This window comes from Arvicola amphibius, chromosome X (assembly GCF_903992535.2).
Source record: "Arvicola amphibius chromosome X, mArvAmp1.2, whole genome shotgun sequence".
NCBI classification, from domain to species: Eukaryota; Metazoa; Chordata; class Mammalia; order Rodentia; family Cricetidae; genus Arvicola; species Arvicola amphibius.
This window is the reverse complement of record NC_052065.1, coordinates 110,401,924-110,418,073: the sequence shown is the minus strand read 5'-3', so window position 1 is coordinate 110,418,073 and position 16,150 is coordinate 110,401,924. Positions and strand designations below refer to the sequence as shown.

Genomic DNA, 16,150 nt, shown 5'->3' with positions numbered 1-16,150 from the left:
GGACAGGAACCCCAACAGGGCAGGTTCACAGACACAGGATCTAATGAGGAGGCCATGGAGGAGTGCTGCTTACCGGCTTGCTTTCCATAGCTTACTCAGGCTGCTTTCTTATAGAACCCAGGAACACCAGCCCAGGAATCGCACCTCCCTCTGAAATCCGGGCTCTTGCCCGTTGATCAATAATTGAGAAAATGCCTTAGATTTAAACCTCATGAAGGCATTTTCTCAACTGGGGCTCCTTCTTTTCTGATGGCTCTAGCCTGTGTCAAGATGACACACAAAATCATACATGTTATCTGGCATCTGGACACTCTTGCTGTGGGGATTCATGTTCTCCATCTCTCTGTCGTGCCTCTATCATCCACAAACTTTCCTAATACAAGGTTGTACTACAGCCAGTCTATCTGCCCCTCCTCTGTCACACCAGACTTCTGGATGTGTGTCCTCAGTACACAGCCCTGTTTACCCATCTTCTCTACTGCAAAGTCCAGATTCCCTCATTACTTGTTCTCAGTTTAGAAAGAGACTTTAACACATCCTGCTGCACCCTCTTTTCTAGAGTCTGCCACATCTCACAAGTAGTCACAGCATCAAAAGCAGCTCATGCCTTGGCCACGTTCTCACAGGTCATGTGCTCTAACCCCACGACATACACCACCATGCTAATGCCACTCTGATGTGTCCTCCCTGCTGGAACTCCGGCATAACCCTCTCTATAGGCTTTCAACACTGCCTCTCCTCTAATCACCCTTGGGGAAACACAGCCCATTGCTCCCTGTATGCTCCCTGCAACCTATGTCTACCAGTAACCTGGGCTGGTTCATCTGCTGAGAATCCTTCGCCTCTCCTGCCTGACCTTGGAGGAATTGATCGATATGCCTCTTGTGCATCTCGGGCATAGGTGGGGAGGAAGAGAGGAAGCCTCTTTCTATTGGGCATGGGATGGACTTTTGTGTTTCCTTTGAAACAGTAGGACCTGTGGCAGGAGGACTCCTAGTACCATAACTGTGCCATTGATAGGAGGGACAGTGAACAGACCTGAAGGCAGCCTAGGTGACTGGTCACACTCCCCTCTGATGAAGGCTCAGAAAGTAGTCTTTTTGTATTTGTTTTTTTTAATAGCAATGATTTTTATGTTATTAATGCACGTTTTTCTCTCTCAAATATATAAATGCTTTAAAATTAAGAGTATACTATTTTTTGAAGTTTAGATACATTTAGTGAAAATACAGCTTGTTCATATTTAAAATCTTTTTTTCTCATTTTTTTATTAAAGATTTACATCTCCTCCCCTCCTCCTCTCCCTTCCCTCCCCTCCCTTCCACCCATACCCCCACACCACCCCTCTCCAAGATTAAGAGCCATCAGGGTTCCCTTCACTATGTTAAGTCCAAGGTCCTCCCATCTCCCCCTAAGTCCAGGAAGATGAGCAACCAAACTGACAAGGCTCACAGTGAACCTGTCCATGCTGTAGAGTTCATGTTCATTGCCATTGTCCTTGGTTTCTCAGTCCTCCTCCACCGTCAGCCACATTCAGAGAGTCTGGTTTGGTCCCCTAATCCATCAGTCCCATTCCAACTGGACTTGGTGGTCTCTGGTTAGATCTGTCCCACCGTCTCAATGAGTAAACGCACTCCTCACGGTCCTGACTTCCTTGCTCATGATCTCCCTCCTTTTACTCCTCATCAGGACCTTGGGAGCTCAGTCCGGTGCTCCTATGTGGGGCTCTGTCATTTTCTCCATCCAATGCCACGTGAAGGTTCTATGGTGATATACAAGATATTCATGATTATGGCAATAGGATCTGGACATTTCTGGCACCCTCTCCTCAGCTGCCCAAGGACCTAGCTAGGGGCGTCTTCCTGGACACCTGGGAACCCCTCTAGAGTCAAGTCTCTGCCAACCCTAGAATGGCTCCCTTAAGTAAGATATATAATTCCTTGTTCCCATATCCACCCTTCCTATATCCCAACCATCCTATTCCCCCAAGCTCTTCCCATCCTCCACTTCACACTTTTCTCTCCCCATCCCCCCCTCCCCCATCCCACCCCACCCCCATGTTCCCATTTTTTGTCTGGCAATCTTGTCTACTTCCAGTATCCAGGAGGATAACTATATGTTTTTCTTTGGGTTCACCTTCTTATTTAGCTTCTCTAGGATTTTTTACGAATTATAGGCTCGATGTCCTTTATTTATGGCTAGAAACCAATTATGAGTGAGTACATCCCATGTTCCTCTTTTTGGGCCTGGGTTGCCTCACTCAGGATGGTGTTTTCTATTTCCATCCATTTGCATGCAAAATTCAGCGAACTTGTAGGCTTGGGGAAAACAGATTTCGTCATGAACAATCTTCTCACTGGGGACTTGTCCTGTTCCTGATTTTATTTGTTTGTTCCCACAGGGTCGTGTTAAGGTGAGGATGGTACAATGTCACAACAGAGAAGAATATACGTCTGAGAGAGGATTGCTGTGGGTCTTGAGAACCTTTCGTGACTTGTGGAGTAGTAAAGATGTCTCAGTGTTTGTTCCCTTTCTTTTTTCTTCTGTTAAATATGTTCTCAATAATGGACATCCACACATTACTGACCCTAAAAAGGACATGAAATATTTTGAATACTCAGCTCTTTATTGCTGAAGGGATAAGGTTTCACAGCCATTAGTAGGTTTCAGTGACACCTGAAGATCATTTCTTCATCTGGATGCTGGACAGGATGATGCTTCAGGATTCCCCTAAAAGCTTTACTGCAAGGTGTCCTGGCCATCAGCAGATGCACACTGGAGCTCCTGAGACTGCTGGTGTTTTCTGTATTTGGCTCTTCTTTGCTTAAACCAGCGCTGCAATAACATGGTGAAAGAGATGGCTTTGGTGTATTCAACAGTCAATATCACAAGTGGAAAAAACAACTCTGTGTAACAGTAAGTGCCAGTGAGGCTTTAGATTGTCCAGAGTTTTCTAACCAAGGACACACAAAATCCTTAGGAACCCCAACCCTGGAAATCAGATTTCAGAACAACAGGAAACGGGAAATTCTTTAGGGTATACCTTTCCTCTCTTATGTCCTGTCTAGGGAATGAGAAAATATGGCTCTAAGAAAGAGACCAGGGATCAGTAAATCAAAATATGGAGAAGACCGGATAGGAAAAGGTCTTCAGGGATTACAATCTACACATTCTCTGCCAAGGACAAGGTACCTGCATCATGCCCTTGAATTATAAGGCTTACGTGGACTACTGCTTAGACTACATGTACCTCCTCTGACTCCCTGGAAAGTCACACCCCACTGCATGTATTCTTGTCTATGTAGTCCTCATGATATATGCCTATAATAGAGCAGAAGGGAGAGCTCACATTTGTCCTTGAATCAATGATAACAAAGGCCAAACGGGTCCCAATTCTGGTTCTGATTAAATAGGCTCAGGAACAGCTGAAGCAACTGCCATAGATTCCTCAACTTGGATTGTTGGAGATGATCCTGAGACTTCTGACCTAAGTTGAAGAGCAAGAAAGATGAATATATTACTAATTTCTTTTTCTGTATTACCCTCTCCTGTTTTATCCATGAAAGATCTACAAAAACGCAGGGTCCTTTCTGGGTGACTGTGGAGGGTTCTATGGCCTCCCACAGAGGCCTCTTATCTCCTATGCACAGGAAAGGAAGCTGCTGGGAAGTGATGGGCCAATGCCTGGTCCAAGTCTGGTTTTCAGCAGGCTTCCTGGAAATTCTGAAGCCTATTGCTCTAAGGAAGGAGAGGAGAGTGAAGATGAGGTGGTGGGAACGGGCTACCAGTGCCCTGGAGTGCATGCACGAGTAACTGCTTTTTAAATAAGGAGAGGAGAAAGGACTGGGTATGATGAGGAAAAGAAGGTGGAAGGGTAAGTGAGGGGACAAGAACAGTCGATAGAAAGAAGAGAGCAAGCAGAAGAGAACAGAAGGCAAAGAGGAATAGAAAGGGAGAGAGAAAAGCTCAAAGGAAGTAAAGAAAGAAGACATAGATCAGGACATTGTTATCAGTCTCTGGTGACTGGGTCCCTATAGATTACTGTCAGCATCAGCTGGACCATTGCTTCTTGTCCTGATCAGACTAACGGTGGAACCCTCCCTCTTCACCTGCCTGGCCAACTGCCTTAAACAGAAAATCAACTCATCTAAGTTACTGATCCTTAGAAACAACTTTGCCCTCCTAGAATAGGACGAGTCACTGATTTGACTCATGACCTCTGACCTAGTGGGAAATGTGACAGAGCAAGCCAGTAAAGAGGTTCTTACATCTTGTAATCTTGTTGAGGCATTTCAGTTATAAATAGAATTTCATCTCTGTGATGGAGAAGAGAATCCCACAGGAAATTAATTAAGTCTATTCTAGGGACCAAAGATCAGGAATGTTCTAGCTAACTTTGCTGTAGTTTAACTACCTGTTTTTATGTATCCCTCCCGCAGCTAACTGCTTATCTTAGCTTCAGTAAACACCTTGCTTCAAAGTGCTTACTTCTGCAAAGGCATTTGCAGCTCCTGAGCTAGATGCTAGGACATCTAGGTTTTAAAATGCCCTTAAAACCCCAGTGTTCTAGACACTCGGGGCCATGCCTAGGTGCCCAGATACCTGGGTGTCATCCTAATCAGCTGGAATGAAATCTTTGCAGTAGCTACAGACCATGTAAGTGGTCATTTCTGCTAACAGCTCTGGAACACTCTATCCTCAAGGGAATGTCTTCATAATCTCCTCCCCTCAAGGTTCAGGGATCAAAGCAGAAGAGTAAACAGAAAAAAATGGAAGAATCAAAGGTGGTGTATGACTCTAAGGGAACAAAAATCTATTTTCTGTACAAAAGGTCAAAAACCAAAATGAAATCAATGCACTTCAACAATACACTTGCTTGTGCTGCCTTGTACAGACAGCTCAATCCTAACTCCCAGTGAGGTTGCTCACAAGTGGCCCATGTCAGGAAGGACAAGGGGTTCTGTGAGAATCACCACTTAGGATAGTGTGATACCTGCTTCCTACTTCCCCTTAACTGTCAGAAAACAATCTCCTTCATTGCCAGTCTCCTCTTCTTCCTCCTGCTCTTCTTCCTCCTCATTCCCCTCTCCTCTCACTCCCTCCAGCATCATCTTCTTCAGTTCCAGTGTTTCTAGATCTCCTCTAGAATACTTTTTTTTTTTATCAAAACACACAATTTCTCTCCGGGAAACTGCTTTACTCCCATGATTTTGGCTCCTTTTTTGCTGGGCATCTTCTTATTGCTCCAGGAACTTAAGGTGTTGGGGTGATTACAAGGAATCACACTTGCCTACAAGAGTGTGCAAAGTCACATCCTAGCCCCAGATCAAACAAACAAACAAACAAACAAACCATCAAATCCCTCCCAAATTGACTTGGGAGAACTAACACTATTTAAAGGGAGGCCTGCACAGAGATGTGATTTTGTCATCTATAGGATTAGGGAAATGAGCCAATTCAGACACATCATTCAGGTATCTTGAGACTCCCTGCTTCCATGAAGTAGGTAATAGGAGGAGGTCACTGTCACCTATCGACTTTTGCCCTCCCCCTCTTCCATGCCATCCTAAATTTTCTGGGATCAGGACAAAGGCAATGTTCTCAATGAGAGTTGCAGCTTGATAGCTCATGTGGGAGAGTCTTCTGTTTGTGTTGATTTCATTGGTTAATAAAGAAACTACCTTGGCCAATTTGATAGGCCAGCCCTTAGGTGGGTTGAGTAAACAGAACAGGAAGAAGGAAGGGAGGCAGATGGCTCAGACAGTCACCTTGGCTCTCCTCTCTGAGAGGGACGCAGGTTAAGATCTCTCCTGGTAAGCCAGCCCTCGTGGTTCTACACAGATTACTAAATATGGGTTAAAGCAAGATGTTAGAATTAGTTAATAAGAGGCTGAAACTAATGGGCCAGGCAGTGTTTAAATGAATACAGTTTGTGTATTGTTATTTCGGGGCATATGCTAGCTAGGCGGCAGGGAACCATGCAGGATGAAAAACAGGCCTGCCCGCAGCTCCTCACTACAGATAGTGATGCCCTACTTCCTGCCCAACATGAAGCACATCCTGGGCTCTTTTCTTCTACCAGGAGATCCAAAGTTTTTAGGCTGAACCTCCACTCAGGAATGTGATCTGCAACAATGTAGAGAACAGTTAATAAAGCTGCCTCCTCCTTAATGCATAGCCAGCTATGGAAATACAGTCACATTATATGTTAGATGTTACCATCCTCTCAGGCTCTAGAGAATAAGTGTCCGTTATATTGGGAAAGGTTCATTATATTGGGAAGTTCTCAAACTGCAATATCCTCCTGGATATTGGAAGTAGTCAAGATTGCCGGGCAAAAATTGGGAACGTGGGGGCGGGTGGGATGGGGGTATGTAGAAAGAACGGGCGGGGGGCTGTATCCCGCCACCAGGCTAGCTTTACCCGAAATAATTACACGGAAACTGTATTCTTTTAAAACACTGCTTGGCCCATAGTTTCAGCCTCTTATTGGTTAATTCTCACATCTTTCTTTAACCCATATTTAGTAATCTGGGTAGCACCACGAGGTGTGGCTTACCAGGAAAGATCTTAACCTGCGTCCATCTCGGAGAGGAGCAGCATGGAGACTCACTATCGCGACTGCCTGAAGCGTCTCTCCAACTCTACTTCCTTGTTCCCACAATTCTGTTCTGTCTACTCCACCTACCTAATTTTCTGTTCTTAAAGGGCCAAGGCAGTTTTCTTTATTAATAATGAAAGTAACACATAGACACTCCTCCATCAGGGGTAAGGGGAGATGGGGAGAGAAAAGTGTGAAGGGGAGGATGGGGAGAGCTTGGGGAATGGGATGGATATGGAAGCAGGAAGGGTGGATATGGGAGCAGGGAAGTATATATCTTAATTAAGGGAGCCATTTTTGGTTTGTCAAGAGACTTGATTCTAGAGGGGTTCCCAGGTGTTCAGGGAGATGTCCCTAGCTAATTCCTTGGGCAGATGAGGAAATGGAGCCGGAAAAGGCCAGATCCTATAGTCATACTGATGAATATCTTGCATATCACCATAGAACCTTCATCTGGCGATAGATGGAAATAAAAACAAAGCCACCCTTTGGTGCACCAGATGGAACACCCAAGATCCAAATGAGAAGCAGTAGGAGGGAGAACATGAACAAGGAAGTCAGGACTGCGAGGGGTGCTCCCACCCACTGAGATGGTGGGGCTGATCTAATTGGAAGTTACCAAGGCCAGCTGGACTGGGACTGAAAAAGCACAGAATAAAATCGGACTCCCTGAACATGGTGGACAATGAGGGCTACTGAGAAACCAAGGACAATGGCACTGGATTTGGCTCCAACTACACATTCTGGCTTTGGAGGGGCCTAGCCTGATTGGATGCTCACCTTCCTAGACCTGGATGGAGGCGGGGAGGAACTTGTACTTCCCACAGGGCAGGGAACCCTTACTGCTCTTCTGACAGGAGAGGGAGGAAGAGTGGAGGGGGGAAGGGGAGGTAAATGGGAGGCTGGTAGGAGGCAGAAATTTTTAATAATATAAAAAATAAAGCTATCAAACATGAAAAAAGCAAGATTGCCAAATAAATTGTGAGGGAAACTCTTTCTGAAATTGTACAATGTCAGCTGTATATGTATTTCTGATACTGATTAAGTTATTGTGATTGTGTAGTCCATTTAAAAATGTAATGTATTTAGGTTGTTAATGGATAATCATTGATAATAGTCAATCTTATAGTCAAGTTAGTTAGATTTTCTAGATATTTAGAGATATATTTCAGTTATATAGGCATTTCTAATATCTTTCAAAGACTACAAAATATGGCATTTTAATGTTTTAATAGCTTAGAGCTTTTCATGGCAATGAGACATGTCTGCTTGTGGCAGCACCAATCTACTTCAAGAAAAAGATGGGCATTGAAGAGTCTCCTTATTGAGTTTGATAGCCATTTGGGCAAGAAACTGCTCTTGCCTGGACTGTTGCATAAACTGCACACAAAGAACCTGCAGAAAGAGGACTGCTGAACTTGCCTAAATGTGAGATGGTATTTCGGGTTCCTGATTCATGAAAGAGTCTGTGAGACATTCTGCAGGACACAGCAAAGAGTGACTGAACTCCCTTTGAAATTTCCTGCTTCATGGAAATGTCTGCTGGATACTATGGGACTGAAGGCCCAAGATGGATGCAGCAACAGTGCAAAAGGCAGCGAGATGTCTCAGTCATTTCTAGAGTTTTGGAAGTAGCTTACTTCTTGTTCACCTAAGTATTATTGTGTCCTTCTGGAGTCTTTGATGGAGTTGAAGAATAATAGATAGTTATAGTTTTCCTTAGTTATGATAAAAGAAAAGTAGATATAAATATTGTAACTATAATTCTTCCTTGATAACTGTTTTGTTATTTGTAATTTTGCTATGTTAAAGTTAAAGCCTTCTTTTTTGTTTAAACAAGGGGAAATAATATGGGAGAGTCTTCTGTTTGTTTATGTTGATTTCATTGGTTAATGAAGAAACTGCCTGGCCCATTTGATTGACAAGCCCTTAGGTGGGTGGAGTAGACAGAACAGGAAGAAGGAAGGGAGGCAGATGGATCAGACAGTCACCTTGGCTCTCCTCTCTGAGAGGGACGCAGGTTAAGATCTCTCCTGGTAAGCCAGCCCTCGTGGTGCTACGCAGATTACTAAATATGGGTTAAAGCAAGATGTTAGAATTAGTTAATAAGAGGCTGAAACTAATGGGCCAGGCAGTGTTTAAATGAATACAGTTTGTGTGTTATTTCGGGTCATAAGCTAGCTAGGCGGCAGGGAACCATGCAGGATGAAAAACAGGCCTGCCTGCAGCTCCTCACTACAGATAGTGATGCTCTACTTCCTGCCCAACATGAAGGACATCCTGGGCTCTGTTCTTCTACCAGGAGATCCAAAGATTTTAGGCTGAACCTCCACTCAGGAATGTGATCTGTGACAATGTGGAGAACAGTTAACAAAACTGCCTCCTCCTTAATACATAGCCAGCCATGGAAATGCAGTCACAGTTACATGTTAGATGTCAACATCCTCTCAGGCTCTAGGGAATAAGGGTCCATTATATTGGGAAGTTCTCAAAATGTACGTCTTTGAGTCCATGTCCTTTCTCTCCCTGCCTGGTCCCTTCTATTATGTGCTTGTATACTCTAAAGAAGACCAACCAAAGGACCAGAAGCCATGAGGGGAACTCAAAGCTGCCAACATAATGCCTCCATGAACTCAACCAAAGCCCCAGTGTGTTGGGAGGAGGCTGCTTGTTGGTTCCCATCTGCCTGATTAGATTAGCCCAGAAATAATCACACAGGAACTATATTAATTAAGTCACTGCTTGGCATATTAGCTCTAGCCTCTTATTGGCCAACTCTTACATATTAATTTAACCACTTTCTATTAATCTGTGTATCTCCATGTGACAGTGGTTTATGAGCAAAATTTCGGCATGTCTGACTCTGGTGGTGGCTCCATGGCTTCTCCCTCTGACTCTGCCTTTCTTTCTCCCTGCATTCATCATAGCTTTCCTGCCTACATAAGTTCTGCCTTGCTATATGTCCAAAGCAGTTTCTTTATTCATTAATGGTAATCACCACAAACAGAGGGGATTCCCATGTCACCAGTGGTCTCTATGTAGCAGCAGTGCATCAGCCTCTAGTGTTGCAGTACATTGGCCTCTCTACAGCCACAGTGCATCAAACTCTTTAACTTCAGTACATCAGCCTCTCCTGAGCTGTGGTGCATCAGCCTCTCCTGAGCAGCAATAAGTCAGCCTCTCTGGATCTGCAATGCTTCAGCCTCTAGAGAGCAGAGCTTGGCATCTAGAGATGCATAGTTTCAGCATCTACAGATGCAGTGCATGTGCCTCTCTGAAACTGCAGTGCATCAGCCTCTATGGAGCTACAGTGCATCAGCCTCTAGAGCTGAAATTCATCAGTCTCTCTGGAGTGCTGTGAATCAGCCTCTCTGAACCTGCAGTGCATCAGCTTTTAGAGCTGCAGTACATCAGCCCCTCTGTCGATGCAGTGCATCAGCCTCTATAGAGCTGCATTGTATCAGCCTCTAGAGCTACAGTGCTTCAACCCCTAGAGCTGCAGTAAATCAGCTTCTCTGGAGCAGCAGTGAATCAGCCTCTAGAGCTACAGTTCATCAGCCTCTCTGGAGCAGCAGTGCATCAGCCTCTCTGAAGCTACAGTGCATCAGCCTCTGTGGAGCTGCAGTGCAGAATTCTCTGGAGTGGCAGTTATTAGCCTCTCTGGAGCGGCAGTGCATCAGCTTCTCTGGTGTTTCAGTGCATGTGCTTCTCTGAAGCTGCAGTGCATCAGCCTCTATGGAGATACAGTGCATGAACCTCTAGAGCTGCAATTCATCAGCTACTCTGGAGAGCAGTGAATCAGCCTCTGTGGAGCTTCAGTTCATCTGCATATCTAGAGATGCAGTACATCATCAGCTTCTCTAGAGCCGCAGTAATAGGACTCTGGAGTGATAGTGCATCAACAACTCTAGAGTTGAAGTATTATCAGTCTCAATGGAGCTGCAATTCATCAGCCTCTCTGGAGGTGCATGAGCCTCTAGAGCTGCAGTGCACCAGCCTCTAGAACTGCAGTACTTGGGCCTCTATGGAGCTGCAGTGCATCAGCCTCTCTGGAGCTTCAGTGCATCAGCCTCTCTGGAGCTGCAGTGCATCAGCCTCTCTGGAGCTTCAGTGCATCTGTGTCTCCAGAGCTGCCTCACATCACTCTCTGGGACTGCAGCACCTCTGTCTCTCAGGATCTGAAGTACAGGGTCCTATCCGCTCGACAGGGGGAGAATTCCTCACTTTTTCGACTTTTCTTTTCTATGCACTCTTCCTCTCCACCCTGAGGAAACTCCGTCTTCTCTCCCAGTTTCTCCCACCTGAACCTGGTCCTACTCTAGTTTATACATCGTGGTGTTAGGATGCCAGCACTCAGGGGCTGCTAGGCAGGACTGCTATTCGGCACAGGCTACTACCGCAGGTAGGGAGCTCGCTTACATCAAGACTGCCCTGATACATTCTGAAGGAAAAGGAAGTTAGCATGAATAGCACTGTGCACTTTCTCTTTGCTATGTAGCAGCAGTCAGTTTCTCTGGGCTCATGACCTCAGTTCTTATCCCATGATCTAAACATTAGTCTTTACTGTCTGAAGGAAAGAAATTTGTTATAAAATGAGATAGCTACAACTCTTCCTTCAAGTGAGCTCTATCTTTTCCCAATTTCAAAAACCCCACATCTTCAACATAGTCTCCTTTAAAGGAAAAGGATACTTTCAGTTTTCAAGTTAGTCAACAGAAGACACACTTGACCGTGGTTTGGAACCTTTGCTTTTTATGGATGTGCAAACACATGAACGCTTGCAAAGGTGTGTGATGTGCATGTCTATCTATGTGCACATACTCACTCGTGCTTGCTGAGGACCAATGTCACAGACAAGCATCTTCCTAGCTTGCTCCCCACATGATTTACATTGGCAGGGTCTTCCCTGAACCTCAGTTCAGCAACTAAGCTAATCCAGGTTTCCCCAAGGATCAGTAGTCTCTCCCTCCTGCATAAGAGATTCTGACTACAGGTGTGCTGACACCTGCTAAACTTTATGCTGAGGGTCCCAACTCAGATCCTCAGACTCATGTGGCAAGCGTTTTATCCTTCGGGCCTTTTTTTTGGTCCCAACCTGCATTTTGACTTTCTATAACTTCCGCTCATCATGTTCTCTTTACTCAATTAACTGAAATGAACTCAATGTTATTCGTTCTGTTGAAGTGTATCAAAATTAAATCTTTAAAGCTGTCAGCCTCAGACTTTTCCAAACACTAACATGACTATTTTGGCATTATTTTGAATACTCTAAACACAGCGTGGGGGGAACATGAATGTTCAACCTTGCTGCTGTCTACATCACCTTTGCACAAAATTACAAAGGTAGAGGGCCAACCATGTGCACTTGTGAGTGTCTTCCCACATGAATCTTGGATAAATTAAACAGAGGTTAGTTATGAAACACTGAGTTTCTCTCTGGCCTCACTTAATCCACGCTTATAACTAAGTGTTTATTTGTTAAAACTGAGCCCTCTTTTTCTCCTACTGCTTGCTACATCAATTAGAATGTTCTCAAGGTCACTTAGAGTCCTACTACAATCCTACATATAAGTACCCTGAAATGTCTTTAGTGTCAGGACTTCAGTATTAATCATTGTACACATACAAGTAAACATTTATGTTTTCTTATATGCATGACCTTATAATATTCAATGCTGTCTATATATATGATGTTTACATACTGATTATAAGTCGTCTGTGAATCTCAAATAGCTGAAGGACACTTGAGGAAATGTTCAACATCCTTAGTCATCAGAGAAATGCAAATCAAAACAACTCTGAGATTCTATCTTACACCTGTAAGAATGACCATGATCAAAACACTGATGACAACTTATGCTGGAGAGGATCTGTGGTAATGGGAACACTCCTACACTGCTGGTGGGAGTGTAAACTTCTACAGCTGCTTTAGAAATAATTATGGAGATTTCTCAGAAAATTAGGAAACAATCCATCTCTAGACCCAGCAATACCACTGTTGTTTATATACCCCAAAACAATCATACCACAAGAACATCACCTCAAATATGTTCATAACAGCGTTATTCATAAGAGGCAGAACCTGGAAAAATATGTAAATGGCCCTCAAAGAAAGAATGGAAAAAAAGAAAATGTACATTTGCACAACAGTAAAAAAAATAATGACATCTTGAAATTCGCATGCAAATGTATGGGTCTAGAAATCACCTTATTGGGTGATGTAACTCAGACCCAGAAAGACAAATAAAATATGTACTCACTCTTATGTGGTTTTTAGTCATAATAATAATAATAATAATAATAATAATAATAAGAATAAGAGTGAAAAAAGAGACTATGGTGTCTCAAATAATGGGAAAGGATATGTAATGGGTGACTGTTCCATTTGTACCTCTGGAAAACTTCAAGACTCAGAGCTCGGTTACTATTCATAATGGGTACGAGAAAATGGCCCATGTCCTGAAGCAGAGTGCCCTGCCCAAAGCCTTTTCAGATTTATTTACCCGCATTCTGGATTCTCCCAGGAACAAGAGCTTTGCAAGGTCCTTCCTGTGGGAAGAAGATGGAAAGTGGAGCTGTTGTGAAATACAGCATTTCAGCTTGGCAAGATGAAGAGACGTCTGGAGATGGACAACAGTCCAACACAAAACTATGTAGAGAAGGTGAGTTCTAAAGTATGGAAGTGGCTTTTCATTGATCTCTATTGAATTGCAAAAATAACCATATTAATTGACACAAGGTAGATATGCTATACTAGTAGAGGGATTGCTTAGAAACTACTAGGTCTTGAGTTCAATTACCATTATAAAACACAGTCCATGAAGAAGAAGAGCATAAATAGGAGGAGGAAAAAAAAAGAAAACTTAAAGAAGAAATTGAGAGGCACCAACCAGTTTCTAGAATCAAAACTGCATATATTTGACCACACAAAACATCCTTCCCATACCCAGAAATTAAACAGTCAAAGACCTCATGCTTGTGGTTCAAAGCAGACAGGCGCCACAGTCTAAAGAACACACCTCCAGCTCCAAATGAGAAGCTGAAGGAGGGGAGCTGGAATGGCTACAGAAAGAAGTCACATACCTTATGAGCTCATAGGAGTACTTAGTTCCTTCAAAAACATCTTCCAACACATTCAGCTGCCTGGGTGTGAGACCAAACTGGATCCGTGGCCTTGTGCGCCTAACCTGTGGCCCTCTGGCAGCAGCCACGTTTTCCTGTTCCTTCAACTGTGGGTTCCTGTACCCTTGGTGGCTCCCATGGCTCTTATGCTTGATGTCATCACCAACATAGTTGAAGTTAACAACCTGGGTCACATCATCCTTGTGGTGTGGGATGCCCTGGTTTTTTGGTTTGTCTGAACCATTTAGAGAATCTTCACCAAAGTTGATAATTTCTGTTGCTGTACTGGCCTCTTCTTCAAAATCAAGGCTCACCTCAATCTCATTTTCATCCAGTTTGTAGAAAGCCATGATGAGACAAAAAAGAGAGTAGTGTCATCTCCATAAATGCTTTGTGGATTGAAATGATTTTGCATCATGTGGGTTTTTTTTAGCAAGTTTCACATCTGTCCTCTTTCCATCACACAATCCCTATAGGAGATACATGCCCAGTGAATGTGATTCTAGGGAGCATGTGCAGAATGGATCCAACTTGGATTCCAACCAAGTTCACATAAGCCTTGAGGGAGGCAGTAGAGGAAAAAGCAAGCTGTTACAGGTGCTAGTAGGGATGAGGATAAGCATTTACAGCAAGCACATGGCCTCTGGGTGAACCTATGGAGATCTCTAGCTTCTGTATCTCACTGGGTGCACACTGCAAGAGCTGGGAATGAAGTGGATATGACACTTGATGTCACCATTGAAAAACTGAAAATGCTTCAGATGGTTGATAGGGTATCTCCATCAGAGTCATTGTACAATGTCCTGCCCAATGCTTCTCACGTCTGACAACACTGACACTGCATGGGTCTCTGCCCTTTTCACAGTGTCAGTAAACTCCTTAAGCTTGAAAGAGCTCTGGAAGTGTACTTGAGCTGAGAAAGCACCATATATACAGTAAGTAAACAAAAATGAAATAATTTCGGGCTAGCTTCCATTCAAACAATTAATATTCTCAAAGAAATTTTCTCAGGGTGCTGAGATGTTCGAAAATATCAAGTAGATCTCGTTAAGAAAATGTAATCCTTCACCCAGCCACTGATGGAAACAGATGCAGACCTACAAACACTGGTGAACCTCAGAGAATACTGTGGAAGAGGTGGAGAAAGGATTGTGGGAATCAGAGACGCCAAGGGCACCAAAAGAAAAACCACAGAATTTATTAACCTGGGCCCATAGGACTCACAGAGACTGAGCTGCCAACAAGAGAGCTTACAAGGGACTGACCTAGGCCCTCTATCCATATTTGACAGTTGTGTGGTTTATGGTCTTAGTCTTTTGGTGGGGCTCCTAAGAGTGCAAATGTCTCTGACCAGTGATCTGCTTTTGGGACCTTTTCCTCCTACTGGATTGCCTAACCCAACCTTAATAGGAGATGAGGCACCTAGTCTTACTGCAACTTGATATGCCACAGATGGATGATTGGCATGGGAGACCTGCTCTTTTCTGAAAAGAGAAGAAGTTGATGGGGGGAAGAAGCAGATTAGTAGCAGGGTGTGGGAAGAGAGAAAGAATGGAGAGGAAATATGATTGGGAAAATAATTAATTAATAAAAATAAAACTAGAGTTTAACGTTGCTTTTAAAAATTAATATTAAGGGGATGGCTTAAACGTTAAGGCCACTGCCTGTTCTTCTAGAGGTCCTGAGTTCAATTCCCATGAACCATATGGTGGCTCACAACAGTCTATAATGAGACCTGGTGCCCTCTTATTATTAGTTTGTGTGCTTGTACTTATGGGTCCTAGAGGGAGCACTGATTCTTCTGAAGATCAACTTATAGATAGATGGTTACAGAGGTGGATCCTAGGAACTTTACTCTGGTCCTCTCAAAAAACCAACAAAACCTCTTAGCCATTTAGCCGTCTCTCCAGTCCCCTTCCAGAAATGCAAACATTTTCTTTCTTCCTTTTAATTGTACAATCCTAGAGCACTGTGATATCAGGGCTGCTAGATAGATTTCTAAGGAAGTTGTAGTGCAAATATTTTGACATATAGATGTGAAAATCAACGTTTGTAAACACAAAAACATTGTCAAATACCCGTAGAGTTAGTAAAAAAATAAATTACGATTCCTTTTAATTGTTGAATTTATTTGTTATGTGAGTATGGACTTATACCATGTTGTTCATGTCACATCACATGTTTGGATGTCAGAAGACAACTTGGTAAAATCAGTTCTCTCTTTCCAACATGCGCATCCCAGGGATCAGGTTCAGGTCATCTGGTGGTGCAGGAGATCCTTCTGCTTATGTGCTCCTTTCACTGGTAAATGAATAAAGAAACTCCCTTGGCATTTTGATAGGAGAGTACTCAGGTAGGCAGGGAAGACAGAACTGAATGCTGGGAGGAAGAAAGCAGAGTGAGAGATGCCATGGATCTGCCACCAGA

At 43.6% G+C, this 16,150-nt stretch overlaps 1 protein-coding gene across 1 annotated transcript; it reads right to left on the bottom strand.

Annotated features, from left to right (window-relative positions):
- Positions 1-2,739: 2,739 nt before the first annotated feature.
- Positions 2,740-14,073, bottom strand: LOC119804434 (rhox homeobox family member 1-like). The gene is made up of 3 exons (XM_038315850.1): positions 13,685-14,073; positions 13,105-13,150; positions 2,740-2,835 (listed from the first exon to the last, which is right to left on the bottom strand). Exons 1-3 carry the CDS (start codon positions 14,071-14,073, stop codon positions 2,740-2,742), a joined length of 531 nt encoding a protein of 176 aa, XP_038171778.1.
- Between the last annotated feature and the right edge of the window lie 2,077 nt (positions 14,074-16,150).

Coding starts and splice junctions, on each gene's coding strand:
- LOC119804434 (XM_038315850.1), bottom strand. CDS start 14,073: ATGGCTTTCTACAAACTGGATGAAAATGAGATTGAGGTGAGCCTTGAT. Junction 13,151..13,684: donor TACTCCTATGAGCTCATAAG/GTATGTGACTTC, acceptor TTCTTCCCACAG/GAAGGACCTTGCAAAGCTCT. Junction 2,836..13,104: donor TGGGAGAATCCAGAATGCGG/GTAAATAAATCT, acceptor ATGTTATTGCAG/CGCTGGTTTAAGCAAAGAAG.